The sequence below is a fragment of the Rhinoraja longicauda genome, unplaced genomic scaffold (genome assembly GCF_053455715.1).
Source record: "Rhinoraja longicauda isolate Sanriku21f unplaced genomic scaffold, sRhiLon1.1 Scf000294, whole genome shotgun sequence".
Classification (NCBI taxonomy): domain Eukaryota; kingdom Metazoa; phylum Chordata; class Chondrichthyes; order Rajiformes; family Arhynchobatidae; genus Rhinoraja; species Rhinoraja longicauda.
Genome location: NW_027601512.1, coordinates 17,155 through 44,633, shown reverse-complemented (window position 1 = coordinate 44,633; position 27,479 = coordinate 17,155). Strand labels below are relative to the sequence as shown.

Sequence of the window (27,479 nt, the reverse complement as noted above, 5' to 3'; positions counted from 1 at the left end):
CATATATTTTTCCATCTCCCTTATCTCTATCTCTAAGCGCTTTATGGATGCCTCTATTTCCCTTCTACACTCCCTTGTTCTTTCCCCATCACTTTCTAATTCTGCTTAATTCTCAGAGTTTTGCCTTCTCTCTGATGCCTGCTGATTACTCGCCTGTGTTTCTGCGTTGCAGTCTCCCTCATACTCCTTATTTGCTGCCTGACGGGTCCCATAAATCTTTCTGTCCCTGAGGTCCTGCAGCCTTTTGATGTCTGCTTCTAGTTCCCGTGCTTCTTGCTTCATCCTTTCCTTTTCTCGCTGCCCCTTCTCTGTCTATATTCCTTTACGTCCTGCCCATTCCTCCAAACTTCGACTTCTCCCTCTATCTCTACTATCCCTTTCACTAAAGGGCACTGCTTTATTCCGTCCTGGCTGGAATAGGGAGGGGGATACCCAGGGTCCCTTAGGCTGGGGTACAGAGTTGATTTTTTCCCCTGAAGCTCCTGATTTTCATGCTGTTTTTCGGGTTTTTTCACCCTTGTTTGGGGTGGTATTCTTTTCCTGATATGCTTTCCTCAGCCTTTCTCCTTCTATTCTAAACAATTTAAGTACGTCTAGTTCTTTTTCCTTTTTCGTTAATCGGGTTTCTGATTTATCCTTAGGCTTATAGTTCTTAATTAACACTTCCATTTCATCACACATATTTATATCAAAATATAAATATATCAAAATTCATATCAAAATTTATATCATATTTATATCATTCCGTGGGCCATTTCGTAACCAATTTTCTCGTCCTTTTTTCCCATTTCTCAGTGTTTTTTAATATCCTCTTTGGATATGGGGAATTTCTTACTTAGTAGTTCAACTGCAGTTATTTTATTCATTGTACTCGTCTTATGTTATGTTAGTGCACTTGGTCAGTCAGTTTAAATGCAGTCCTTGTTCTCACTCCGTTCCGTCTCTATAGTCACTATGCTACCTATTACGCTATTTCTATTTTTTACAGTTCTACTATATTCCTTTAATATTTTGCAATTTTTATTTTTTATGTTATCCAATTATTCCATTTTTTTGATCCTGCCCGTACAGACCCCTAGCCGACCAGAGTAATCCCCGGTTAACTAGAGCGGTATCCACAGGTCGCCTTGTCTATTCAGTCCCCTATCCTCTTAGGGCGGTATCCACAAGGTCTTCTGATCCTGCCCGTACAGACCCCTAGCTAACCAGAGTGATCCCTAGTTAACTAGGGCGGTATCCACAGAACGTTTCATCCTGCCCGTCCAGACCCCTAGCTAACCAGAGTGATCCCAAGTTAACTAGAGGGGTATCCACAGGACGTCTCGTCTATTCAGTCCCCAATCCTCTTAGGGCGGTATCCACAAGGTCTTCGTGACGTCACAAACTCTTACTCAACTAAATCTACTTTCTTAACTTATCTATTTTCTACTTACCCCACTGCGCAGCCTTCTTGAGCAATCCTCCGGGTCTCTTTTTAGAATAGTTTAGACAGATTCTTTGGATCGGAGAGGCCCTTGGACCGCCTGGGCGCTCCTGTGCCACCAGTGGTCCCCCGTTTTCAACAGGCTATTAGTCCAAATAAAGCGGAAAACCGCCTAACTTTTTGCGGGTGGCCACCCTTTACCTGTTGAACCGGGGAGCCCCTGACGGGCTTGGGAGCGCCTTTAGCTTGTCGTCCGTTATCGAACGGGCCTCTTTCCGATCCTGCCGACTACGCCAATTTTGTCGTGGTTACCGGTGTTCAAAATGAAGCAGATGACACGGAGAATTCTTCAAGAAGTTAAAAGCCTTTATTTGCAAACAACGGCTGGAACAATCAGGATGTCAACCATCTGACTGCCCACTTAGTACACCGGGCAGCCTATTTTTATAGGGTTATTCTAAACCTTATCTCCTTTGCATTACCTCATACCCACACTCCCTTTCTCCCACACTCCCTTTCTTCAGTCCTTCATTGCTTTGTAGTACCTGCTTGTCCCACCACCATTAAATCCCATTTAGTAATATATCCTTATCTCAATGCTCACATCCCTTCATATTTTGCCTCCCTTATTTCCTGCTAGTCCATCCCTCACATCCATCCATCACCCCAAGGCCTATGTTTTTCCTTATCTCTTCTCTTGCCACCATTAAATCCTACTCATTGATGAATGTCCGCATCCCTTCGGATTCTACTACCCTTATCATCAAGGCTAAAGCAAGGGTACAAGCTAAAGCAAAGGAGTGTTATACAAAGGTGTTATGTTACAGAGACGTGTCAAGGGCACGGAATGTCTAGGGCGCCTTAATTAGTTACAGAGAGGCGCCTAATGCCTAAGCAGTTACAAACCTTAAACAACAATGTATAAAATAATGCCATAACAATGTCTAATGTATAAAATAATAGCAAATAATATCATGCATAAAATAATATTCTCTAGGGGATGGGGAGGCGGTAAAGAGGAGGAGGAGAAGGAGGGACATCAAATGGGAGCAAGAGTGGGGCAGAAAGAGGGAGAAGGAGGGGAGGAGCAGGTGGGGCTGGTTAGGTGGGTCGGGGTATGAGAGGGCAGGAGAACGCGCAGGATGGGGGCAGGAAGGTTAGTGAGATGGGGTGCAGGGGAGGGCAGGATGTGGGAATAGCAGGGGAGTGCAGGAGCGGGAGCAGGAGGAGAATGCAGGAGGGGGGTGGCATGGGGGCAGGATGGTGGCAGAAAGAGGGAGCAGTACCGCGGCATGGTGGAGGAAACTGATGGTTGATTATAGGGAAGGGGAGAGAATACAGGAGGGTAAATGGAGAGAGGAAGCAGCCAAGAAAGGTTTGGGAGGGGAGAGGGAGAACTGAGTGAATAAATATTGGATGCAGTTGGGAATCCGACATAACATCTGGAATTGACAAGTGTTTATTGATTTCGGCAAATATTAGCAACCTGGACATCAACAAAGGCATTGCTCTGTAAATGAACAGTTTGAACAATGCTTCCGTTGTCACCATCAATCCGCAGCGGGAGCGGGGGCCGCTGACGATAAAGTCACATCCGTGATCTTGCAGGTCCAGCTGCAATTCCGCGCTCTCCCACTGGGGGGAAGCACCGGATTTAAATGCCGTTTAAAGGGAAGGGCGGCCTTTTAAAGGGGAGGGCGACAGTTTAAAGGGTAGGGCGGCCGTTTAAAGGGGAGGGCGAAAGTTTAAAGGGGAGGGCGACAGTTTAAAGGGGAGGGCGACAGTTTAAAGGGGAGGGCGACAGTTTAAAGGGAAGGGCGGCCATTTAAATGGGAGGGCGGCCGTTTAAAGGGGAGGGCGGGGAATCGGCCAACAATATTCCCGTCCCCAGGGCGGTGACGTTTACACCCCGAGATGTTCACACGTCCACACTCAGTCCAGATCTGAATCCTCGCAGACTCTTCAGCTGGTTCCGTCCATCTGCAGTGAACTTATTCCTAAGCAGCCTGAAACAAGCCCAGGAATAAAGACAAAATAAACAGATTAAACATCAGTGTCAGGAACAGGGACTGCGGTTGATATTTCAACAACACTCACAGAACTAAATCACAGGAGAAGCCCGCACATCCCCTGATATTTTATCACAATAAACATTAACACAAACACTCACCTGATCCGCTCCAGACACGGAAGGGTCAGTATGAGGCGGCGGAGACCGGGAACAGATCGGTCTGTGAGGGAGTTGTTTGACAGGTACAGCTTCGTCGGTGAGGGGTTTGTACTGAGAGCGGAGACGAGATCCTCGGCTCCAGAATCTGTGAGACCGACACTGTCCAGCCTGGAGATGAGAGAGAGTGAGGGTGAGGGACACAGAGAGACACGAGACGGTGCAAATCCCCAGTGTTTATCAGTGACACAATTACTGATCATATTAATGTTCAGTGTCAAACACCCAGTAACTGTAAACACAATCTCTCACAGTCTGGGACTTACTCCAGTCTCTGTATTTTACAGTCCGGGTTCCTCAGCGCCGCAGACACCGGTTTCACTCCGGAATCTCCCAGATTATTCCCACTCAGATCCAGCTCCGTCAGTGAGCGGTTTGTACTGAGAGCGGAGGCGAGATCCTCGGCTCCAGAATCTGTGAGACCGACACTGCACAGCCTGGAGATGAGAGAGAGTGAGGGTGAGGGACACAGAGAGACAGGAGACAGTGCAAATCCACAGTGTTTATCAATGATACAATTACTGATGATATTAATGTTCAGTGTCAGACACCCACTGACTGTAAACACAATCTCTCACAGTCTGGGACTTACTCCAGTCTCTGTATTTTACAGTCCGGGTTCCTCAAAGCCGCAGACACCAGTTTCACTCCGGAATCTCCCAGATTATTCCCACTCAGCTCCAGCTCCGTCAGTGAGGGGTTTGTACTGAGAGCGGAGACGAGATCCTCGGCTCCACAATCTGTGAGACCGACAGTCCGCAGCCTGGAGATGAGAGAGTGAGGGTGAGGGACACAGAGAGACAGGAGACGGTGCAAATCCACGGTGTCTATCAGTGACACATTTACTAAACATATTAATGATCAGTGTCAGACACCCTGTGACTGTACAAACACAATATCGGACAGTCTGGGACTTACTCCAGTCTCTGTATTTTACAGTCCGGGTTCCCCAGCGCCGCAGACACCAGTTTCACTCCGGAATCGCCCAGTTTATTATCACCCAGGTCCAGCTCCGTCAGTGAGGGGTTTGTACTGAGAGCGGAGGCGAGATCCTCGGCTCCAGAGTCTGTGAGACCGACAGTCCGCAGCCTGGAGATGAGAGAGAGTGAGGGTGAGGGACACGGAGAGACAGGAGATGGTGAAAATCCCCAGTGTTTATCAGTGACACGATTACTGATCATATTAATGTTCAGTGTCAGACACCCAGTGACTGTAAACACAATCTCTCACAGTCTGGGACTTACTCCAGTCTCTGTATTTTACAGTCCGGGTTCCCCAGAGCCGCAGACACCAGTTTCACTCCTGAATCACCCAGGTCGTTGAACGCCAGTCTAAACATAAACAGAGTAAGGAACAAACTGATACAAACCCCGGGGCTGAGATAACTTCTCCGAAACTGATATTTCTAGAAGCGCCTCAGCAAATTGTTGAATAAATCTCTGTCGTTGTGGTGTTTGGTGACTTTTACCATTTATTCTCATTCCCCGACGACTGGGAAAAGTTCCCCGTGCAGAGAACGCCTGCAACACACGTGACGTGGGGGAGGGAGAACGGCAGCTACCATCGGTGACCCGGGGGAGGGGGGCGGTGGAGTCGACCACCAACAACCCGGGAAAGGGAGACGGAACCGACTATCGGTGACCCGCGGGAGGGTGGAGGGGGTGACGGAGTCGACCACTAGCGACCTGTAGGAGGGATGAGGGCGGGAAGGAGTCGACCACCAGCGACCCGGGGGAGGGAGGAGGGGGAATGTAGTCGACCACCAACGACCCGGGGGAAGCAGGAGGGGGGAACGGAATCGACCACCAGCGACCCGGGGGAGGGAGGAGGGGGGAACGGAATCGACCACGGGTGACCCAGGGGAGGAGTTGGGCGGAGTGGACCACCGGTGACTCGGGGGAGGGAGGACGGAGTCGACCACCGGTAACTGGTGGAGGGGGGCGGAGTCGACCACCGGTGACCCGGGTGAGAGGGGGACGGAGTAGAACACCGGCGACCCGATGGAGGGGGGGACGGAGTAGACCACCGGCGATCCTGGTAGTGTAAAAGAGGAGGGGTGCCGTGCACAGTGACGGCCGGCCCCATAGAAAGGTTGCTGGACGGAACAAAATAGTGAAACAATTTTACAGGTCAGTGTTAGCGTCAAACGGACAGTTACCCCAAGTGCTGACACTTGTGCAGAACCGGTCCCAGCCGCTGGAGACCTTCACACTGAATGCGGCACTTCCACAGATCGAGGTGTTTGATTGTATCACAGTGCCTGATGACATGAGACAGGACCACGCAGTCAATCGGGGTCAGTCCCAGTCCACCGAATGAAAGTGTTTCCACAGATCCCAGTGTCTGCTGAGCAAGTGCAGGATTCTGAGACTCAAACAGGCAGTGCAGCGTGTTCAGGAGCCTCCGTTTACCAGCTACACTCCTTGTGTTTCCAGCCTGGTGTTGAACCTCCTCCTTCACCCAGTCAATCACTCGGCAGATTGTTTGATGAGGAAATGGACCCAGAAACTCCTCCAGGACCCGAGCTGACCGTGGGGAGGAGAGACCAGCGACAAAACGGAGAAATACCTCAAATCGCCCGTCTGTCGTGCTGTGGGCTTCAGACAGGAGTTTCAGGATATCCCCGCGATCCGGAGTCAGGAATTGTGCGAGTGCGGCTACAAACTCTTGGACAGTGAGGTGCGGGAAGGTGTACACCACGCTCCGGGCTGAATCCTCTCTCTCCAAAAGTTCCATCAGGAACCCGGACAGGAACTGGGAAGGCTGCAGATTGTATTTGATCAAATCTCCATCTGTGAACACAATGTTCTTCTCGGACACTCCAGTGAAGGCCATCTGACCAACCGTCAGTAACACCTCACGGGGGCTCTCAATCTCACGGCCGTGGTTCGTCAGGATGTTGTAAATAAAGTAGCAATATAGTTGGGTGATGGTCTTGGGAACTCGCTGCGGATCCCGGTGTGTTTGTGTGAAGAAGGGGCCCAGTGTCAGTGCGAGGATCCAGCAGTAGGAGGGGTTGTAGCTCATGGTGTACAGGATCTCGTTCTCCTCCACGTGTTTGAAAACAGCTGCTGCCACCGTCTGATCTTCAAAATACCTGGTGAAATATTCTTTCCGTTCTTCACCAACAAATCCCAGGATTTCAGCCCTGACACTGATCTCTGCCTTTTCCAGTAAATGTAACGCAGTGGGGCGGGTGGTCACTAGCACTGAACACCCTGGGAGCAGCTTGTGCTGGATTAAACTGTACACAATGTCAGACACTTCACACCACCACTCGGGATCTGGACACATGTGCTGAGGTTCTGTGTCTCTCCGACTGTCAGCAAAATCGATCCTGCCCTTGAATTCATCCAGACCGTCGAATATAAACAGCAATCCCTCTGGGTTCTTCCAGACCTCTTCAAGGATATTCCTAAAGTAAGGATACTGATCCAGAATCAGTTCCTTCAGGGTCACTCTGCAGTTAATAGTGTTTAAATCTCGGAATTTAAAACTGAAAACAAACTGGAAGTCTTGATATATTTTCCCTGTGGCCCAGTCATGAACAATCTTTTGCACCATTGTTGTTTTTCCGATCCCCGGGACTCCGGCCACAGATGCTGAACTCCCAGAACGGGATTTTCTTCTGGAAAAGCTGCTGTGGAATAATTGATCTGTCCTGATTTTTTCTAGTTCTCTCCGGAGACATTTCTCTCTCCACTCTTCATGGTCCCGGCCTCTTGCCAGCAGCTCATGTTCTACCAGTGTCCGATCTCGAACAGTGGAGGTGATTGTGAGCTCAGCGTATCGATCAAGCAGCTGGCAAACCTTCACCTTCTCCTTCATCAGGATCGTGTTCACGCTCAGTCTTTCCGTCTGTGCTCGCAGAGTCTCCTTGTGTTTACGTTGAACATCTTGCACGGGAATAGGCAGATAATGAACACAATGTCAGATGACTCAACTCAAAACACAACAAAAGAGAGAGAGAGAGAGAGAGATAAGAGATATATATATATATATCTATCTATCTTCTATCTATCTTCTATCTATCTATCTATCTATCTATCTATTTATCTATCTATCTATCTATCTATCTATCTATCTATCTATCTATCTATCTATCGATCTATCTAACTTATTAAAAGTCAGATTTTGCGAATGTATGTATGAATAAATGAATGAATATATATATGTATATGTATATATCTGTGATTTCGCTGATTCCGGCAAAACGGTGAACCATAGCGCCACGATTTTTGCACCGCCTTAATCACCACGCGGTTCGCTGCTGGGAAATGATATTTGTATTTAATTCGGTCGCATAATTTTTAAGTTACAGAGGTTTTAAAGTGCTGCCCCCCCCCCCCCTGATTTATTGAAGGTTTTCAGGGTGGCGCTTTGGTGCGGATTTAGTCTTCAGCGTGTATATGTCTGTGATTTCGGCTGATTTCGGCAAAAACGGTGCACCGTAGTGCCACGATTTTTGCAGCGCCTTAATCACCACGCTGAACGCTGCTGGAAAATGATATTTTTATTTGATTTGGTCGTGTATTTTTTAAGTTACAGCGTGTGACGTCAAACGCTGTGACCTCAAAATGCCCACGTGAGAAGAGCTCGCCCAACCCCCCTCCTACTGATTTATTGAAGGCTTTCAGCATGGTGCGTCTGTGCGTATGGGCTCCCCTCTCCTCTTGCTTCTCTCCTCTCTCCCACACCCGGGAGACCCTCTCCCCGCTATCGCCCCCCCCCCCCGGACCTTTCACTCATGCGCTCCCCCGCCCCCCCCCCCCCCCGGACCTTTCACTCATGCCCTCCCCCGCCCCCCCCCCCCACGGACCTTTCACTGATGCGCTCCCCCCCCCCCCACGGACCTTTCACTGATGCGCTCCCCGCCCCCCCAGGACCTTTCACTGATGCGCTCCCCCCCCCCGGACCTTTCACTGATGCGCTCCCCCCCCCCGGACCTTTCACTGATGCGCTCCCCCCCCCGGACCTGTTGGTGCTGGGGGCAAGAGAGAGTAGGGGAAAGGGGGTGTGCTGGGGAAAGGGGGGGTGGGGGAGAGTAAGAGTGTGTCTGGGGGAGAGAGAATGGTGGCGGGGTCTGAGAATGGGGACTGGGGAGGGGGACAACGGGGGTCGTCCGGAGGGGGCTTGGTGGTGGGGGAAATAGGGGTACTGGGAAAAGGGGAGGTCGTGGGGAAAGGAGGGGTGTGGGGAGAGTAAGATTGGGGTTGGGGGAGGAGAGAATGGGGAGAATGGGGACTGGGGAAGGGGACAACAGGGGTCGTCCGGAGGGGGCTTGGTGGTGGGGGAAATAGGGGTACTGGGAAAAGGGGAGGTCGTGGGGAAAGGGGGTGTGTGTGGAGAGTAAGATTGGGGTTGGTAGAGGAGAGAATGGGGGGTGTGGGAATGGGCCCAATGAGTTCTTACTAAAACTCTGATTTGTATGTATATTTGTAACAAAGATTTCGGCTGATTTCTGCAAAACACTTTTTGCACCGCCTTAATCACACCGCTGAACGCTGCTGGAAAATGACATTTTTATTTAATTCGGTCGTATATTTTTTAAGTTACAGAGGTTTTAGTAAAAAAAAAAATCCATCCGTTTTTTCCATGGCCTTCAGCGTGTGACGTCAAAATGCCCATGCACCCCCCTCCTACTGATTTATTGAAGGCTTTCAGCGTGGCGCTGCTGTGCGTCTGTGCTCCTCTCTCCCCTTCCTTCTCTCCTCTCTCCCACACCCGGGAGATCCTCTCCCTGCTATCCCCCCCCGACCCTTCACTGATGCTCTCCCCCCCCCCCCCCGGACCTTTCACTGATGCGCTCCCCCGCCCCACCCGCCCGGACCTTTCACTGATGCGCTCCCCCCCCCCCGGACCTGTTGGTGCTGGGGGCACAAAGGGAGGGTGGGGGAGAGTAAGAGTGTGTCTGGGGAGAGAGAATGGTGGCGGCGTCTGAGAATGGGACAACAGGGGTCGTCCGGAGGGGGCATGGTGGTGGGGGAAAGAGGGGTACTGTGAAAAGGGGGGAGGTCGTGGGGTAAGGGGGGGGTGTGGGGAGAGTAAGATTGGGGTTGGGGGGGAGAGAATGGGGGGTGTGGGAATGGGCCCAACGGGCCCTCTTTGCTAGTATCTATCTTCTATCTATCTATCTATCTTCTTAAAACTCAGATCTTGTGTATGTATGAATATATGTATATATATATATCTGTGATTCGGCTGATTACGGCAAACCGTAGCTCCATAATTTTTGCACCGCCTTAATCACCACGCTGAACGCTGCTGGAAAATGATTTTTTTATTTGATTCGGTCGCGTATTTTTTAAGTTAGAGGTTTTAGTAAAAAAAAAAAAAAAACCCAGCCGTTTTTTCAATTTCCTTCAGCGTGTGACGTCAAAAAGCTCGCGCAACCCCCCCTCCTACTGATTTATTGAAGGCTTTCAGCGTGGCGCTGCTGTGCGTCTGTGCGTATGGGCTCACCTCTCCTCTCTCCCCTTGCTTCTCTCTTCTCTCCCACACCCGGGAGACCCTCTCCCCGCTATCCCCCCACCGGACCTTTCACTGATGCACTCCCCCCCCGGACCTTTCACTGATGCGCTCCCCCGCCGCCCACGGACCTTTCACTAATGCGCACCCCACCCCCCAGTAACTTTCACTGATGCGCTCCCCGCCCCCCCCCGGACCTGTTGGTGCTGGGGGCAAGAGAGAGTAGGGGAAAGGGGTGTGCTGGGGAAAGGGGGGGTGGGGGAGAGTAAGAGTGTGTCTGGGGGAGAGAGAATGGTGGCGGGGTCTGAGAATGGGGACTGGGGAGGGGGACAACAGGGGTCGTCCGGAGGGGGCTTGGTGGTGGGGGAAATAGGGGTACTGGGAAAAGGGGAGGTCGTGGGGAAAGGAGGGGTGTGGGGAGAGTAAGATTGGGGTTGGGGGAGGAGAGAATGGGGAGAATGGGGAAGGGGACAACAGGGGTCGTCCGGAGGGGCTTGGTGGTGGGGGAAATAGGTGTACTGGGAAAAGGGGAGGTCGTGGGGAAAGGGGGTGTGTGTGGAGAGTAAGATTGGGGTTGGGGAAGAGAGAATGGGGGGTGTGGGAATGGGCTAGTATACTATTAAAACTCAGATCTTGTTAATATATATGTATATATATGTATATATATTTGATTTCGCTGATTTCTGCAAACCGGTGAATCGTAGCGCCAAAATGTTTGCACCGCCTTAATCACCACATGGACAGCTGCTGGAAAATGATATTTTTATTTAATTCGGACGCATATTTTTTAAGTTACAGAGGTTTTAAAGCGCTGCCCCCCCTGATTTATTGGTTTTCAGGGGGGGCGCTGTTGCGCGGGTGTGCTCAGCACGCATGCGCGGCATCTCCTCACTCGCACCAAAAAAATGGACGCAGTTAGCAGAGCCAGCCCGCGATCACCGGCTCACCTCTCTTCTCTCCCCTTGCTTCTCTCCTCTCTCCCACACCGGGGAGACCCTCTCCCCGCTATCCCCCCCCCCCCCGGACCTTTCACTGATGTGATCCCCCGCCCCCCCCCCGAACCTTTCACTGATCCGCTCACCCGCCCCCCCCCCCCCCCCCCGGGCCTTTAACTGATGCTAAGAGTGTGTCTGGGGGAGAGAAAATGGGGGGGTTCTGAGAATGGGGACTGGGGAGTGGGACAAAAGGGGTCGTGCGGAGGGGACTTGGTGGTGGGGGAAAGAGGGGTACTGGGAAAAGGGGAGGTCCCCCTCCCTCCCCTCTCCCCCCTCCCTCCGAGGAGAGAATGGGGGGTGTGTATATTGATTTCGCTGATTTCTGCAAAACGGTCCACCGCCTTAATCACCACGCGGACAGCTGCTGGAAAATGATATTTTTATTTAATTTGGTCGTATATTTTTTAAGTTAGAGGTTTTAAAGCGCTGCCCCCCCCCCCCCGATTTATTGGTTCTATAGGGGGCGCTGCGGTGCGGATTTAGTCTTCAGCGTGTGACGTCACAATGGACAAGCAGCTGCTATTGGGTGTCTACTCTTAGTATAAGAAAATAACTGCAGATGCTGGTACAAATCGATTTATTCACAAAATGCTGGTGTAACTCAGCAGGTCAGGCAGCATCTCGGGAGAGAAGGAATGGGTGACGTTTCGGGTCGAGACCCTTCTTCAGTGTCTACTCTTTACAGATGTTTTAAATTTACATTTTTTTATTTCTAACCTTTTTTTTCAAGGTCCTCCGCTTGTGACGTCACAATGCTTGTGTGAGATGGGTGCTACATTGTTTCGAAAAGCACTTACAGATCGCCGTGAGAAGCACTAAGTAACCGCGAATGTTGCAAGAAAAGCACTAATTGTTTTAAAGTAGTGTTTTATATTGCAATTTACTTAACATACACAGATCAGCATGGGGCCCCTATGCTCGTGGGCCACCGGGGCAAGTGTTGCGAAAAAAGCACTTAGAGTGTGTCTGGGGGGGAGAGAGAGAATGGGGGAGTCTGAGAATGGGGACGGGGACAACAGGGGTCGTTGCGGAGGGGGCTTGGTGGTGGGGGAAAGAGGGGTACTGGGAAAAGGGGAGGTCACCCTTCCCCCCTCAACTCCTTCCTCCCCCCTCCTTCCCACCTCCATCCCCCCCTCCTCCCCCTCCTCCCCCTCCCTCCCCAACTCCCTCCCACTCCCCCCTCCCTCCTTCCCTCCCTCCCCCACTCCCTCCCTCCTCCCTCTTCCCTTCCATCCCTCTCCCCCTCCCCCCTCCTTCCACCCTCCCGGTTACAATGGAAACCCTACGAGGACGGGCCCAACGGGGAAAGAGGGGTACTGGGAAAAGGGGAGGTCCCCCTCCCTCCCCCCTTCCCCCTCCCTACCCCCTCCCTCCCCCACCCCCCTCCCCCTCCCTTCTCCCCCTCCCTTCCCCCCTCCCCTCCTCCCTCCCTCCCCCTTCCCTCCCTCCCCTCCTCCCGGTTACAATGGAAACCCTACGAGGACGGGCCCAACGGGGAAAGAGGGGTACTGGGAAAAGGGGAGGTCTCCCTCCCTCCCCCACTTCCCTCCTCCCCTCCCCCTCCCCTCCCTCCTCCACACCTCCCTCCTCCCTCCCTCCCTCCCCCTTCCCTCCCCCCCACTCCCGGTTTACAATGGAAACCCTACGAGGACGGGCCCAACCGGCACACTTGGCCTACCCCTTCCCCCCTCCCCTCCTCCCCTCCCTCCATCCCTCCCCCCCTCCCTCCATCCCTCCCCCCCTCCCCCCCTCCCTCCACCCTTCCATCCCTCTCCCACTCCCCCCTCCTTCCACCCTCCCTCCCCCCCTTCCGGTTACAATGGAAACCCTACGGGGACGGGCCCAACGGGGAAAGAGGGGTACTGGGAAAAGGGGAGGTCCCCCTCCCTCCCCCCTTCCTCCCCTCCCCTCCCCCCTTCCTCCCCTCCCCTCCCCCCCTTCCTCCCCCCACCTCCCCCCCCCTCAGGGGGGGCAACGCTTTAAAACCTCTGTAACTTAAAAAATATGCGAACGAATTAAATAAAAAAAACATTTTCCAGCAGCGGTCCGCGCGGTGATTAATAATAATAATGAGCATTTATTTTATATAGCGCCTTTCCAGAAGCTCAAAGCGCTTTACAAAAAAAATCATAACATAAAAACAAACAGACAAACTATCCTAACGGAGAAGCGGCGAATAAACAGCGCCAGCGTCCTCTCACGTCAGGGTCCGGCAGTATACAACACAAAGCACAGGACACACAGATACAATTTATAACACAAACAGCCATCACAGTGATTGCTCTAGGCACACCCTCACTGTGATGGAAGGCAAAGAAAAGTCTTATCTCCTTCTCATTCTTCTCCCGTGTGGCCACGAGGTGATCGAGGCTCCCAACTTTTTGAAGCCCCCACCGGGCGATGGAAAGTCCCACGGCCGAGCCGAGCAGGCCGATGAAAGTCCTGAGCCCCCACCGGGCGATGGAAAGTGCCGCGGCCAGGCCACGCAGGGCGATGAAGGGCCTGCGAGCGGGTCGATCGTACCTCGTGTAAGTCGGTTTACCGTTTTGCCGTAATCAGCCGAAATCGCATATTTTTTAAGTTACAGAGGTTTTAAAGCACTGCCCCCCCCCCGCCTGATTTATTGAAGGTTTTCAGGGGGGCGCTGTGGTGCGGATTTAGTCTTCAGCGTGTGTATGTCTGTGATTTCGGCTGATTTCGGGAAAACAGTAAACCGTAGCGCCACGATTTCTGCCCCGCCTTAGTCACCGCGCTAAACGCTGCTGAAAAATGATGATTTTTTTTTATTCGGTCGCGTATTTTATAAGTTAAAGAGGTTTTAGTAAAAAAAAAAAAAAAAACAGCCGTTTTTTCAATTGCCTTCAGCGTGTGACGTCAAAAAGCTCGCGCAACCCCCCTCCTCCCTCCCCCCCTTCCGGTTACAATGGAAACCCTACGGGGACGGGCCCAACGGGGAAAGATTCAGTCGAACAATTGCTTAAGGTTCGATCTTCTGATTTCCGATTCTGCAAAGCTCTGAACAAACAGTTTCAGTATTACAGTATTAACAAGTCATTGGTGTGAACTGTACATTTCAACACTCACCTTCCATATGAGAGGATAATTCAGATAAACCACTGGTGATGTTAATGTACTCTTGTGGATCAGGACCTGTTCAAATCAAAGAGCATTCATTAAACCAGACTTGAATGACATTGTTAACACCAGTGTTCCAAAGTGATATTCAGTTCAGTGTGATGATTTGCCGTACCGAGCTTCTGGATTTCTTTCAGTATTTTGTCCAGCTTTGGTAATTCATTCTGCATTTTCACAAAGGATTCCCACATCACCCGCCGGGGCCGGTTGCCTTTCTCCATCACCAGACTTAGGAAGAGGGTCGAACAGTCACTCCGGTTTCCCTTGACCGCGAGCTCACTGATATTCTGTGAAGAACAACAATGAATATATTGAGAAGTGAATGAGACAGTGCTAATGGGGGGGTATTAGCGATTCAGCAATGGGATATTCTGGTATTATTGAGCATTGTGGCAGGCATTGGTTTGCCTGTTCATACACCCATGACACTGGGCTGACAAACTGTGCACTCCCAGAGTCCTGACAGTGTGAAACGCGCTTCACACCTGGCAGTGTCCGAGAACACAGCAGAGTACAGCACGGGAACAGCCCATTTAGGTCAACGATGGCTGTGTTGATGGCGGGACTGTCGTATGTTGAAAGGCTGGAGCGATTGGGCTTGTATACACTGGAATTTAGAAGGATGAGGGGGGATCTTATTGAAACATATAAGATAATTAGGGGATTGGACACATTAGAGGCAGATAACATGTTCCCAATGTTGGGGGAGTCCAGAACAAGGGGCCACAGTTTGAGAATAAGGGGTAGGCCATTTAGAACGGAGATGAGGAAGAACTTTTTCAGTCAGAGGGTGGTGAAGGTGTGGAATTCTCTGCCTCAGAAGGCAGTGGAGGCCAGTTCGTTGGATGCTTTCAAGAGAGAGCTGGATAGAGCTCTTAAGGATAGCGGAGTGAGGGGGTATGGGGAGAAAGCAGGAACGGGGTACTGATTGATAGTGATCAGCCATGATCGCATTGAATGGCGGTGCTGGCTCGAAGGGCTGAATGGCCTACTCCTGCACCTATTGTCTATTGTCTATTGTCTATATCATATCATCATATCATATATATACAGCCGGAAACAGGCCTTTTCGGCCCTCCAAGTCCGTGCCGCCCAGCGATCCCCGTACATTAACACTATCCTACACCCACTAGGGACAATTTTTACATTTTACCCAGCCAATTAACCTACATACCTGTACGTCTTTAGAGTGTGGGAGGAAACCGAAGATCTCGGAGAAAACCCACGCAGGTCACGGGGAGAACGTACAAACACCTTACAGTGCAGCACCCGTAGTCAGGATCGAACCTGAGTCTCCGGCGCTGCATTCGCTGTAAAGCAGCAACTCAATTCATTTTGGCCTCACATTGACACTATCCCACTAGAAATGGATGTGTCCAGTGCAGCCTGCATTGCTTCCTGCTCGGCATTTTGAAGCTATTAAGTTATTTCATCTACATTCTTACCCACTCTGAGCCCGCACCGAACTTCTTTCCACCTACCTCGACTCCATCCTATCCCTGCTGGTCAAATCCCTCCCCACCTACGTCCAAGACACCTCACATGCTCTCCATCTCCTCAATAACTTCCGGTTTTCAGGCCCCCACTCCCTCATCTTTACCATGGATGCCCAGTCACTCTACACTTCCATCCCCCACAAGGATGGTCTTGAAGCCCTCCGTTTCTTCCTCGACCGTAGAACCAGCCAATCCCCATCTAGTAACACTCTCCTCGGCCTGGCAGAGCTGATTCACACCCTTAACAACTTCTCCTTTGGCTCCTCCCACTTCCTCCAAACCAGAGGCGTAGCTATGGGCACTCGCATGGGCCCAGCTACGCTGCCTCTTTGTCGGGTACGTCGAACAATCCCTGTTCCAGACGTACACTGGCCCCATCCCCGAATACCTCCGCTACATCGACGACTGCATTGGTGCCACCTCTTGTACCCATGCAGAACTCACTGACTTCATACATTTCACCACCAATTTCCATCCTGCCCTTAACTATATTTGGACTATCTCCGACATCTCCCTCCCGTTTCTGGACCTCACCATCTCCATCACAGGAGACAGACTAGTCACTGACATCTACTACAAACCCACTAACTCCCACAGCTATCTGGCCTACACCTCTTCCCACCCTGACTCCTGCAAAAAGTCTATCCCCTACTCCCAATTCCTCCGTCTACGCCGCATCTGCGCCCGGGATGAGGTGTTCCACACTAGGGCATCAGTGATGTCCTCATTCTTCAGGCAACGGGGCTTCCCCTCTACCATTATAGATGAGGCTCTCACTAGGACATCCTCTATATCCCACAGCTCTGCTCTTGCTCCCCCTCCCCCCATTCGTAACAAGGACAGAATCCCACTCGTTCTCACCTTCCACCCCATCAGCCAGCGAATCCAACAAATCATCCTGCAACATTTCCTTCCCCTACAACTGGACACCACTACCGGCCACATCTTCCCAACTCCTCTCCTTTCTGCGTTCCGCAGAGACCGTTCCCTCCGTAACTCCCTGGTCCACTCGTCCCTTCGTACCCAAACCACCCCCTCCCCGGGCACTTTCCCCTGCAACCGCAGGAGATGCAACACCTGTCCATTTACCTCCCCCCTCAACTCCGTCCAAGGACCTAAACAGTCTTTCCAGGTGAGACAGAGGTCCACCTGCACCTCCACCAACTTCATTGATTGTATCCGCTGCTCTAGATGTCAATTTCCCTACATCGGCGAGACCAAATGCAGGCTCGGCGATCGTTTCGCTCAACACCTTCGCTCAGTCCGCCTTAACCAATCTGATCTCCCGGTGGCTGAGCACTTCAACTCCCTCTCCCACTCCCAGTCTGACCTTTCTGTCATGGGCCTCCTCCAGTGCCATAGTGAGGCCCAGCGGAAATTGGAGGAACAGCACCTCATATTTCGCTTGGGCAGCTTGCAGCCCAACGATATGAACATTGACTTCTCCAACTTTAGATAGTTTCTGTCTCTCTCTTTTCCCCCTCCCCTTCCCCCATCCCAGTTCTCCCGTCTTCCTGTCTCCACCTATATACTTTCTTTGTCCCGCCCCCTGACATCCGTCTGAAAAAGGGTCTAGACCTGAAACGTCACCCATTCCCTCGCTCCTAGATGCTGCCTGACCTGCTGAGTTACTCCAGCATTTTGTGATACCTTCGATTTGTGCAGCATCTGCAGTTATTTTCCCTCACTCTGAGCCCGCATTCACTCATTGACCAGATAACTTTTTTATTTCTACACTTACCCCAGTTACACCCGATCAAAGACATCCCCTCTGTGGTTTAACGAACTGAACTAAATGCGACCAATGAAACCGATGCCACTTAAAACGTGTTATCGTTTTTGATTCTCGTTTACAAGTTTACTGCTCCTTGACCGTTTTGCTAAGATGCATGTGTGGGAAGAACAGCTGGATCAGAATGGACAATTCTCAGAAGTTCCCATGTCACAGGTTTTATTCCTAATACCAGATCTACAGGACACAAACCGATCAGAGATTATTGCATTGTCCATTACATTGTTCAGCCCAGGGAGTGCGAGGTGAGTGAGACTGGCATTGGTCACTCTTCCCCAATGCCGTCAGTTCTGTGACGGGAAACAGAAGTCACCGTGATCCTTCCACTTACCACGTGTTCTTGTTTAGTGAAATGTCCCTCCGGTCTCATCATGAAGCTGAGACTTTCAACCCCTTCTTCAATCGCCTGTTTTAGTCTCTCCCGATAGAATTTTGTTAGTTGGAACAATTGGTACTCGTTCCACTGTGTCAGGAGCTCAGACAATGTAGGCGTCAGATCTGTGTATTCAAAGAGAGAAACAAAACATCATCTGAATCAGTACCCTTGGCTCCCGCTACAACAGCAACCCCCACCCTGAGTGTTCCAGGCTCCTAATGAGAATGATCCAAGAAGAATATCGGAATAAGACAATTTGCTGGAGGAACTCAGTGGGTCAACCATCATCTCTGGAGAATATTGTAGGTGAAGTTTCAAGTCTGGATCTTTTTTCAGGCTGATTGTGGTGGCGGTGAGTGGGGAGAAATGTGGACAAGAGGAAGAACAGGTGAAAGACTAAGTAAGGTGGATACAGGTGAGGGGAGTTTTTGATAGGCTGATAATTGGGGAAAGGCCAGAGATGAAAAGACAGGTGTGAAACAAATGGAGTGAAGAGTTGCAAATTGTGCAGTGAGATGAATTCATGTAAGTGGAAAGGGAGGGGGTGGGAGAAAATTGCGCGAGGAGCAAAAACGGTTAGCAACCGGAAAATCCACTAGGTTTTGGCAAAACAGTCGCCGAGTCTATGCTTTGTCTCGCCAATTGCCAAACATTGAAACTCTCGTCCCATTGCCATAGCAACCTCTCTGTCCTTGGACACATGCTCACTGAAGAAACAGCACTTCACATTCCGCTTGGGTCGCCTTAAATCCAATGGTATGAACACTGAATACTCCAAGATTAAGTAACAATCCAAACCGCACACCGGCCTTATTTCCGCCCACTCTCTCCACAGTCTCGCACCGATTTCTCCCCTCCCCATTTCCTTCCTCCGATATTCCTTTCTTTATTTTCACAATCTCCAACACTCAATCCTTCTGCCTAACATTTTGATGTTCCATCTCTAGCCTTTGTTCAACCAACTACCTATCAAAAAAAACCTCCTCAATAACATCCATCTCACTTGCCAGGCTTTGTGTTGCCGCACCTCTCTGCAAGATTACGGCTAACCCTGCCATCAGTCTGAAGAATCGGAGAGGCTGAGGCAACGTGTTATCAGGGGAGAGTTGGACAGCGTGTGACCCGGGGAGTATGTGACGGTGTGGCCAGGGAACATGGGCCCCAGGGGGATGGGGCAGCGTTGGACACGGGAAGAGTGGGCACTGGGGGAGTGTGATCATCTCCATAGCCGGTGTTCAAACAGAGAACAGATCACAGCAAAAAAACGCACATTAAATGAATGCACTGATGAAGAGGTGCAGATGCACTTATCGCCTGAGGCAACCCTGTAGTTGATGCCAGCTAATCTTCCTAGGATTATCTTCCACATGCATGAACTACCCAGCTTCACTCCACTCTCTGTGGCCTCATGCTCCCTGGCTTCAATGGATACTTTGTCATGTGTACCGAAGTTCAGTGACCCATCCTCCTGTACACGAGGATCAGGAGAAGAATCGATACACTATCTGTTATATAGAATAGGTAACTGCACACACTCTTTTACCCAGAGGAGGGAAATCAAGAAACAAATGACATGGGTTTCAGGTGGAGTAGGGGATTTTATGACAAAATCGGTACATGGATGGGATAGGTTTAGAAGGACATGGGTCTTACGCAGGCTGGTAGGACTATAGTAGATCGGCCATGTTGTTTGACATGTCCAAGGTGAGCCTTTTTCCATACCGTATGCCTCTATGACTCTGAGGTACAACTTGACCATAATAACTCTAACAGTGCAGACTGCACAGAGTCCAGATACAAAAGTTGCCATGTTTTATGCGTCATCTTATACTCTTCACTTTCTCAGAAAGCCTCTCCCCAGTCACTGCATGAATGCACATCTGAATCTTCAATGAAGATGATTCATCGCCTCTACGATCACTCCCTCTGTCTTTTCAACTACCGCCAGCAGGGTAGCATCCTCTCTTTCTCAATCCCTTCCTTAATCCCTTATCCTTCGGACCTGTCGACCATGCATTAGATGCAACCAGATATCAAGACAACATTTACATCTTGAAGAATTCTGCAACAAGCCTGTGTCCGTCCTTGTTGTTGGGGTCACTGGAGCCGCAGTCCTGTTTCCATCTTCTGCCATTGTGTGGATAGGTATTACCATATTCTGCTGCTCTGCAGTAAACCGAATAATAATAGTGGGATTAGACAATGATTAAGACAAGAAGGAAAAGATTGCCAAGTGAACCGTGAACCACAATCCACCACTACCAATCTTATGGTGTTGGGGATGGGAGCGGGTAGGTTTTGTGGGAGGGGGCGTGGAATGTCCACATTGATCCAGAAACTAAACTGAATCTGCCATTTCCATCCTGTGGCCTGGTGGTATAACAGTATTGAAATCTTGCACTGAGACTCGCTTCTTCACATTCAAACCTTCCCCCATGGACCACAAGGGACACGTCAAGAGATGTTGTAGCTCCTACGCCATCCAGGATAACACTGACCACTTGCCTGACTTGACTTTGACTTCTCCAACTTCAGATAGTTCCTCTGTCCCTCTCTTTCCTTCCCCCTTCCCAGATCTCCCAGTCTTCCTGTCTCCACCTATATCCTTCCTTTGTCCCGCCCCCCTGACATCAGACTGAAGAAGGGTCTCGACCCGAAACGTCACCCATACCTTCTCTCTTGAGATGCTGCCTGACCTGCTGAGTTACTCCAGCATTTTGTGAATAAATACCTTCGATTTGTACCAGCATCTGCAGTTATATTCTTACACTTGCCTGACTTGCGTGGCAGCCCATTCACTTGGATAAATGGGTCAATAACTAGACCGATGCTGCAAAGGCCAGTGCTGGGTCTCCCTATTTTACAACCTACATTAATGACGCGGATAAAAGGACTTCGAAGTTTCGCAGGGCACTTGAAAATATGGCGCGCGAATTGTTTGGAGCATCGAAATTGTCTGATTGAGCAACTAATAAGAAGGCAAGATCCAGCGAAGCAGCCCGTTGGGAGTGGCTGTGTTGGTAGAGAGGCTGTGTAGAGGTAAAGTGCTGTGCAGAGGGCAAGTGCGAGTCTTCGGCTCACGAGTCTACGGCAAGGAGACTGAGGAGAGGGGGCTGCAGATAAAGGTACAGTCTGTTGAACCTGCTGTTTAGCCAGTTGTGTGATATTGGTGAGCTTGTTAGTTCTTATTTCAGTAGCGTCAAGAGGCAGGTGGAATGATGGAACGTTCCTCCTGCAGCATGTGGGATGTCAGAGCAACTGCTGGTGTCCCTGGTTACCAAACCCATGGGAAATGTGTCCAGGTGCAGCTCCTTGCAGGCTGTATTTGGGAATAGGAGGTGCAGACGGATGACCTCGGGATCATCCGAGAGACCTTTTGGACAAAACTAACAGCGAGGTGGGTCATGCCCAAAGACCAGGATAAATGGAGGTGGGTGATCCCCAGGACCTCTAGTTAGCAAAGGGTGAAGGTGGCCAATCCCTTTCAAAACACGTAAAACGTTTGGAGACGGTTAGGGGATGACCCGTCAGGGAGAGCAGCAGTATCAGCAGGATGAGACTCCGTGCCTGGCAAAGCCATAGTGGTAGGATATACATCTGTTGGGGAGAGAGGAGAGAGGTGGACAGGAGATTCCATGGAAGCAATCGAGACTCCTGTATTGCTTTCTGGTGCCAGGTCCAGGATGATTCGGAGCGGCTACTTGATATTCTCAAGGGGGAGAGTGAGGAGCCAGAAGTCACTCTGCATGTTGATACAAATGACATTGGACGTTCAGAAAAATGTAAAAATACAGCGCAGTGATCTCCGTAGTACTCCTTGTGCTCCGTGCTGGGGCCGACGTGACCTGTACAAGAGGGATGAGTTGCAGCTGAACCTAAAGGGAACGCCAATATCCTGAGCGGCAGCTCCCAGTCTCCATCACAAGAAATAGACCACTGCCTGACGTCTATTACAAACCCACTGACCGCCACAACTATCTCGAATATACGTCTTCCCACCTTGCTTCCTGCTTTGACTCTATCCCCTCCTCCCAAATCCCCCATCTACGCCGCATCTGCGCCCAAGATGAGGTGTTCCATACTAGAACATCTGAGATGTCCTCATCTTTAGGGTACGGGGGTTCTCCTCTCCCATCATAGATGAGGCCCTGACTCGTATCTCCTCAGTACCCCGCAGCTCCGCCCTTGCCCCCCCCTTCCTATTCCCAACAGAGACAGAGTCTCCCTCGTCCTTACCTTCCAACCCATCAGCCGTCGCAGACAGCACATAATCCTCCAACATTTCCACCACTTCCAATGGGGTTCCAGTGGCCACATTTTCCCATCTCCACGCCTTGCTGCCTTCCGCAGAGGCTGTTCCCTCCACAACTCCCTGGTTAACTTATCCCTTCCCATCCAAACCACCCCCTCCCCAGGTACCTTCCGCTGCAACCGTACAAGGCACCTGTCGCTATACCTCCTCCCTCGACACTGTCCAGGGACTCCAACAGTCCTTTCAGGTTAAGCAAAGGTTTATTTGCACCTCCTCCTACCTTATCTATTGTATCCGTTGTTCAGGAAAAAAAACTGCAGATGGTGGTTTAAATCGAAGGTAAACGCAAAATACTGGAGTAAGTCAGCGGGTCAGGCAGCATCTCAGGAGAGAAGGAATGGGTGTCGTTTCGGGTCGAGACCCTTCTTCAGATATATGTCACAGGAGGGGGCGGGACAAAAATAGGATTTAGTTGAACACAGGAAGACAAGTATGAGAACTGGGAAGGGGAGGGGATAGAGAGGGGAATCATGAACTACCTGAAGAGCGAGAAGACAATGTTCATACCGCTGGGGTATAAACTGCCCAAGCGAAATATGAGGTGCTGTTCCTCCAATTGCCCAACTTTTCGTCTTTCTTCAGTTTAAACCAGTATCTGCAGTTCTTTCTTACACATCCGGACCAGCAGTTTGCTACAGCTATGTGCGTGGATCGACGCTAAATTGGTTGAAAGGTGAGATCCAATGCATGACTGAGGCAAATGAGAAGCAGGAGGCTAACTTTCAGAGAAAGTTCAGTGGAGAAAATCAGAATGACAGCGAGCGAGGAAGGGCTACATGATTGTATTGCAATTATTAATGTCAGGCTGATGAGCTGAGGGTGTGAATAGGTGTGTGCGACTGGGATGCTATGTTGACTGTTAGGCGATGACCCATCAGGGAAGAGCAGTAATATTAGGCAGGAGGAAGCATTGTGCCTGGAAGAGCCATAGTGGTAGGATGCACATTAGTTTGGGAGGGGGGGGGGGGGTGGTGGACACTATAGACATGACATCAAGCGAGGGAGGGCTGTTTGATTGAATTGCAATTATTTTAATGTGAGAGGTCTGAGGGGTAAGGCGGATGAGCTGAGGGTGTGGATAGGTATGTGTCACTGGGATGTTGTAGCTATTACAGAAATCTGGCTAAGAGGTACAGGACTGGCAGCTTAATGTTCCAGTAAAGTAGGGTAGCTAATGTAACCCCACTTTTCAAAAAGGGAGGGAGGGAGAGAGATAACGGGGAATTACAGATCAGTTAGTCGAACACGGTAGTGGGGAAAATGCTAGTCAGTTATTAAAGATGGGATAGCAGCACATTTGGAAAGTGGTGAAATCATTGGACAGTCAGCATGGATTTATGAAAGGTAAATCATGTCTGACGAATCTTATAGAATTTTTCGAGGGTGTAACTAGTAGAGTGGATAAGGGAGAACCAGTGGATGTGTTATATCTGGACTTCCAGAAGGCTTTCGACAAGGTCACACACGAGATTAGTATGCAAACTTAAAGCACATGGTATTGTGGGTTCAGTATTGATGTGGATAGAGAACTGGCTGGCAGACAGGAAGCAAAGAGTAAGAATAAACGTGTCCTTTTCAGAATGGCAGGCAGTGACTAGTGGGGTACCGCAAGGCGCAGTGCTGGGACCCCAGCTATTTACAATATATATTAATGATTTGGACGAGGGAATTGAATGCAACATCTCCAAGTTTGCGGATGACACAAAGCTGGGGGGCAGTGTTAGCTGTGAGGAGGATGCTAAGAGGCTGCAACGTGACTTGGATAGGTTAGGTGAGTGGGCAAATGCATGGCAGATGCAGTATAATGTGGATAAATGTGAGGTTATCCACTTTGGTGGCAAGAACAGGAAAGCAGACTATTATCTGAATGGTGGCCGATTAGGAAAAGGGGAGATGCAACGAGACCTGGGTGTCGTGGTACACCAGTCAATGAAAGTAGGCATGCAGGTGCAGCAGGCAGTGAAGAAAGCGAATGGTATGTTGGCATTCATAGCGAGGGGATTTGAGTATAGGAGCAGGGAGATTCTGCTGCCATTAAGGGAGTACAGAGAAGGTTCACCAGATTGATCCCTGGGATGGCAGGACTTTCATATGAAGAAAGACTGGATAGACTCGGCTTGTACTCGCTGGAATTTAGAAGATTGAGGGGGGATCTTATAGAAACTTACAAAATTCTTAAGGGGTTGGACAGGCTAGATGCAGGAAGATTGTTCCCGATGCTGGGGAAGTCCAGAACAAGGGGTCACAGTTTAAGGATCAGGGGGAAGTCTTTTAGGACCGAGATGAGAAAGGTTTTTTACACACAGAGAGAGGTGAATCTGTGGAATTCTCTGCCACAGAAGGTAGTTGAGGCCAGTTCATTGGCTATATTTAAGAGGGAGTTACATGTGGCCCTTGTGGCTAAAGGGATCAGGGGGTATGGAGGGAAGGCAGGTACAGGATACTGAGTTGGATGATCAGCCATGATCATATTGAATGGCGATGCAGGGACGAAGGGCCGAATGGCCTACTCCTGCACCTATCTTCTATGTTTCTATGTTTCTATGTAGGATGTAGCGAGTGAGGTGAGGGCGAAAGAGGACTTTATTGATTAGGAAGAATGTTGCGGCAGCAGACCGAGATGATATGACCCATGGTTCGTTCACGAAAGTCTCTATTGGTGGAGCGATTAAATAAAAATGTGCTGATCACCTTGTTGGGTGGGTGAATTGTTGGGGGAGGGGTTCGGGCGGGTGAAAATAGTCAGCGGTAATTGGAGGAGCGCAAATGCCAAGAGATTACAGGTAACTAGACGGCTAATAATGTAGTCATTTTGGGGGATTTTAACTTTCTAAATATATTTATAAATTCCAAATATTTGCTGTCAAAGGAACATCCGTAAATTGGGATGCTTTGAAAAATGTTGTGATAAGAGTTCAAGGCATGCATGCTCATATTAAAGACAATGACAAGGCAAGTGGGAGCATCGAAGCTTGCATGATGAGAGAATCTGAGGCTCTGGTCAGGGAAACGCAGGCAGCTTGGGATCGATCTAGGTACGTGGGATCAAGTCTATTCCCAGAGGAGTTTTGGGAATTGAGGAGCGTACCAAAGGAGGAAATCAGGCGGGTATACAGGGACCAAGAGGTAGCCCTGGCAGATAATATTAAGGGAGATTCAAAGTTCTAATTTATATCAAGGGAAATAGGGCCCTTTAGAAACCAAAGCGGTCATCTCAGTGTGGAGCCACAGGAGATGTACAACGTTCTTATTGAGTATTTTACCTCTGTGTTTAATGTGGAGCAATAAGCGTAAAGCAGGGAACGTGGGACAATTAATGGAAGTGTAGAGTACAGTCTATATTACTGTCGAGGTGGTGCTGAATACCTCAAGGTGTATGAAGGTGGATATATCTCCAGGGTCTGATTAGTTATGTCCGAGGTCAGTGTGGGAAGGTAGACTAGAAATTGTAGTTGCCTTGGCTCAGCTATACGAATTATCATTAGATACAGGTAAAGTGCCAGGCGCCGGGGTGGGGGGTGGGGGTAGCTATGCCATGCCTGCACTTAAGAGGAGCTGCAAAGTAAACCATGGGAAGTATAGACCAGTGGAACTAACGTCTGTGGTAGGCAAATTACTGGAGAATATTGAGGGGGACAATATATCCATATTGGGATTGATAAGGACTGATTGCGCAGAGTTAGCTTAGCTTTGTACATTGGAGATATGATCAGGGTCATTAACCAAGTCAGTATAACACTGCTCCACCACTATTCCTCTCTCCTATTTCCCCTCGCCCTAACTCCTTAGTTTTCTTTTTCTCTTTTCTCTCCCTGCAATCTTCACCATTCTGCAGTATCCCCTCCCTACCCATGTCTCTCACCTGCTCCTTGGATGAGACTCGATGATTCCTTGTTTGATAATTCTCGGTTATGGTGGATTTCGCCACTTGGGTCCGTTCCAGGGCCGTGAACCATGTCTCCTATTCCTCTCCCTCTGGACTGACATTGCTCCCTTTCCTCTTCCGCGGGCTCACATTCCAGTGAGGTTCTGCTCTCCGTCCGACTTTGCTTTTCTGTCGTTGATCCTGTGTTCTGACCATCTTTCTTTGAAGAGGTGCCTGGCCAAATTCTTGTGAGGACCTTGACAACTTGAGTTAATTTCCCACCTGAAAAAAAAACATTAATTGCAGGTTGCAGAGCAATTTCAAATTAAGAGACCCGCAGGTTGGGAATAACTGGTAGCGATATGAGCTGGCATTCTGGGGCAAGTGGAAGTGAATGATCGTCTTAGAAACAGAGCACGAAAACAGGCACTTTGGCCCAACCTAACTAAAATGCCCCATCTATGCTAGTCCCATCAGTCCAAGGTTTGACCATAATCTCTCTAAACCACTCTGTCCAAATTTATTTTGGGGAAAAGATTTAATAGGAATCTGAGGGGTACCTTTTTCACACAAAGTGTGATGGGTGTCTGGAACAAGCTTCCAGAGGAAGTAGTTGAAGAAGGGACTATCCCAACATTTAAGAAACACTTGGACAGGTACAGGTTTGGAGGGATATGGGCCAAACGCGGGCAGGTGGGACTGGTGCAGCTGCGACATGTTGGCCGGTGTGGGCAAGTTGGGCAGAAGGGCCTGTTTCCACTCTGTATCACTCTATAACTCTCTGACATGTTATTATTCTGCCCGCTTCAATTTACCACCTCGGATAATAGTCTATTGTCTATTGACAGCTTGTTCCATATGCCCATCAATCTGTGAGAAGATGTTAACCCTCATGTTCCTATTAAATGGTACCCCTCCCATCTGAAGCGCCCGCCCTTTGGATTATTCAGCTCTGAGGAAAAATGCCTGTGCGTACACCCTTTCTATTTCCCCCCATTATTTTATACGTCTCTATAAAATCAGCCTTCAATCTCAATATTTCATCATACTTAATTTCACATGTCCCTAGGTACAGTGAAATGCATTGTTTTGCACATAACCCGGTAATATCATACAGTAATAACTCGCCTCGGCAATACACAAGAGTCGCCGCGTTAATCAAACAGATCTACTTGCTGCTCGCAGCGGCGAACCAGGTCGGCCGCTGCACGTGGCCACAGACGCCACCCCACCCCCACCCCATCGCTCCCCTTTGTTCTCGCCGTCCCCCGATGGTTCCCCTTTTGTTACCGGCGATCTCCCTTTTGTCCCTCTGTATCCGGTGGTCCTCTGCCTGGTCCCACATTTGTTCTGGGCTACCTCATCACCTTCCCCTCACCCCGCTGAGTCT

The 27,479-nt window shown here is 50.0% G+C and overlaps 1 protein-coding gene across 4 annotated transcripts in view; it reads right to left on the bottom strand.

Moving 5' to 3' along the window:
* Positions 1–297: 297 nt before the first annotated feature.
* The window catches only part of LOC144590756 (NACHT, LRR and PYD domains-containing protein 3-like), a 40,321-nt gene continuing 13,139 nt past the window's right edge, over positions 298–27,479 (bottom strand). The window contains exons 2-13 of one of the 4 annotated variants that reach the window (XM_078395175.1): positions 26,087–26,371; positions 19,986–20,078; positions 17,868–18,034; positions 14,364–14,535; positions 14,198–14,263; positions 5,809–7,546; positions 4,895–4,981; positions 4,569–4,739; positions 4,243–4,413; positions 3,917–4,087; positions 3,594–3,761; positions 299–3,429 (exon numbers count right to left, since the gene is read on the bottom strand). In XM_078395175.1, coding sequence (XP_078251301.1) covers positions 3,342–3,429; positions 3,594–3,761; positions 3,917–4,087; positions 4,243–4,413; positions 4,569–4,739; positions 4,895–4,981; positions 5,809–7,546; positions 14,198–14,263; positions 14,364–14,535; positions 17,868–18,034; positions 19,986–20,078; positions 26,087–26,371 — 3,377 coding nt within the window. In that variant the 3' untranslated portion in view covers positions 299–3,341. Of the gene's footprint in view, positions 3,430–3,593; positions 3,762–3,916; positions 4,088–4,242; positions 4,414–4,568; positions 4,740–4,894; positions 4,982–5,808; positions 7,547–14,197; positions 14,264–14,363; positions 14,536–17,867; positions 18,035–19,985; positions 20,079–26,086; positions 26,372–27,479 lie in introns of all 4 variants that reach the window. The other 3 variants (XM_078395177.1, XM_078395176.1, XM_078395178.1) reach the window with 3 other exon arrangements.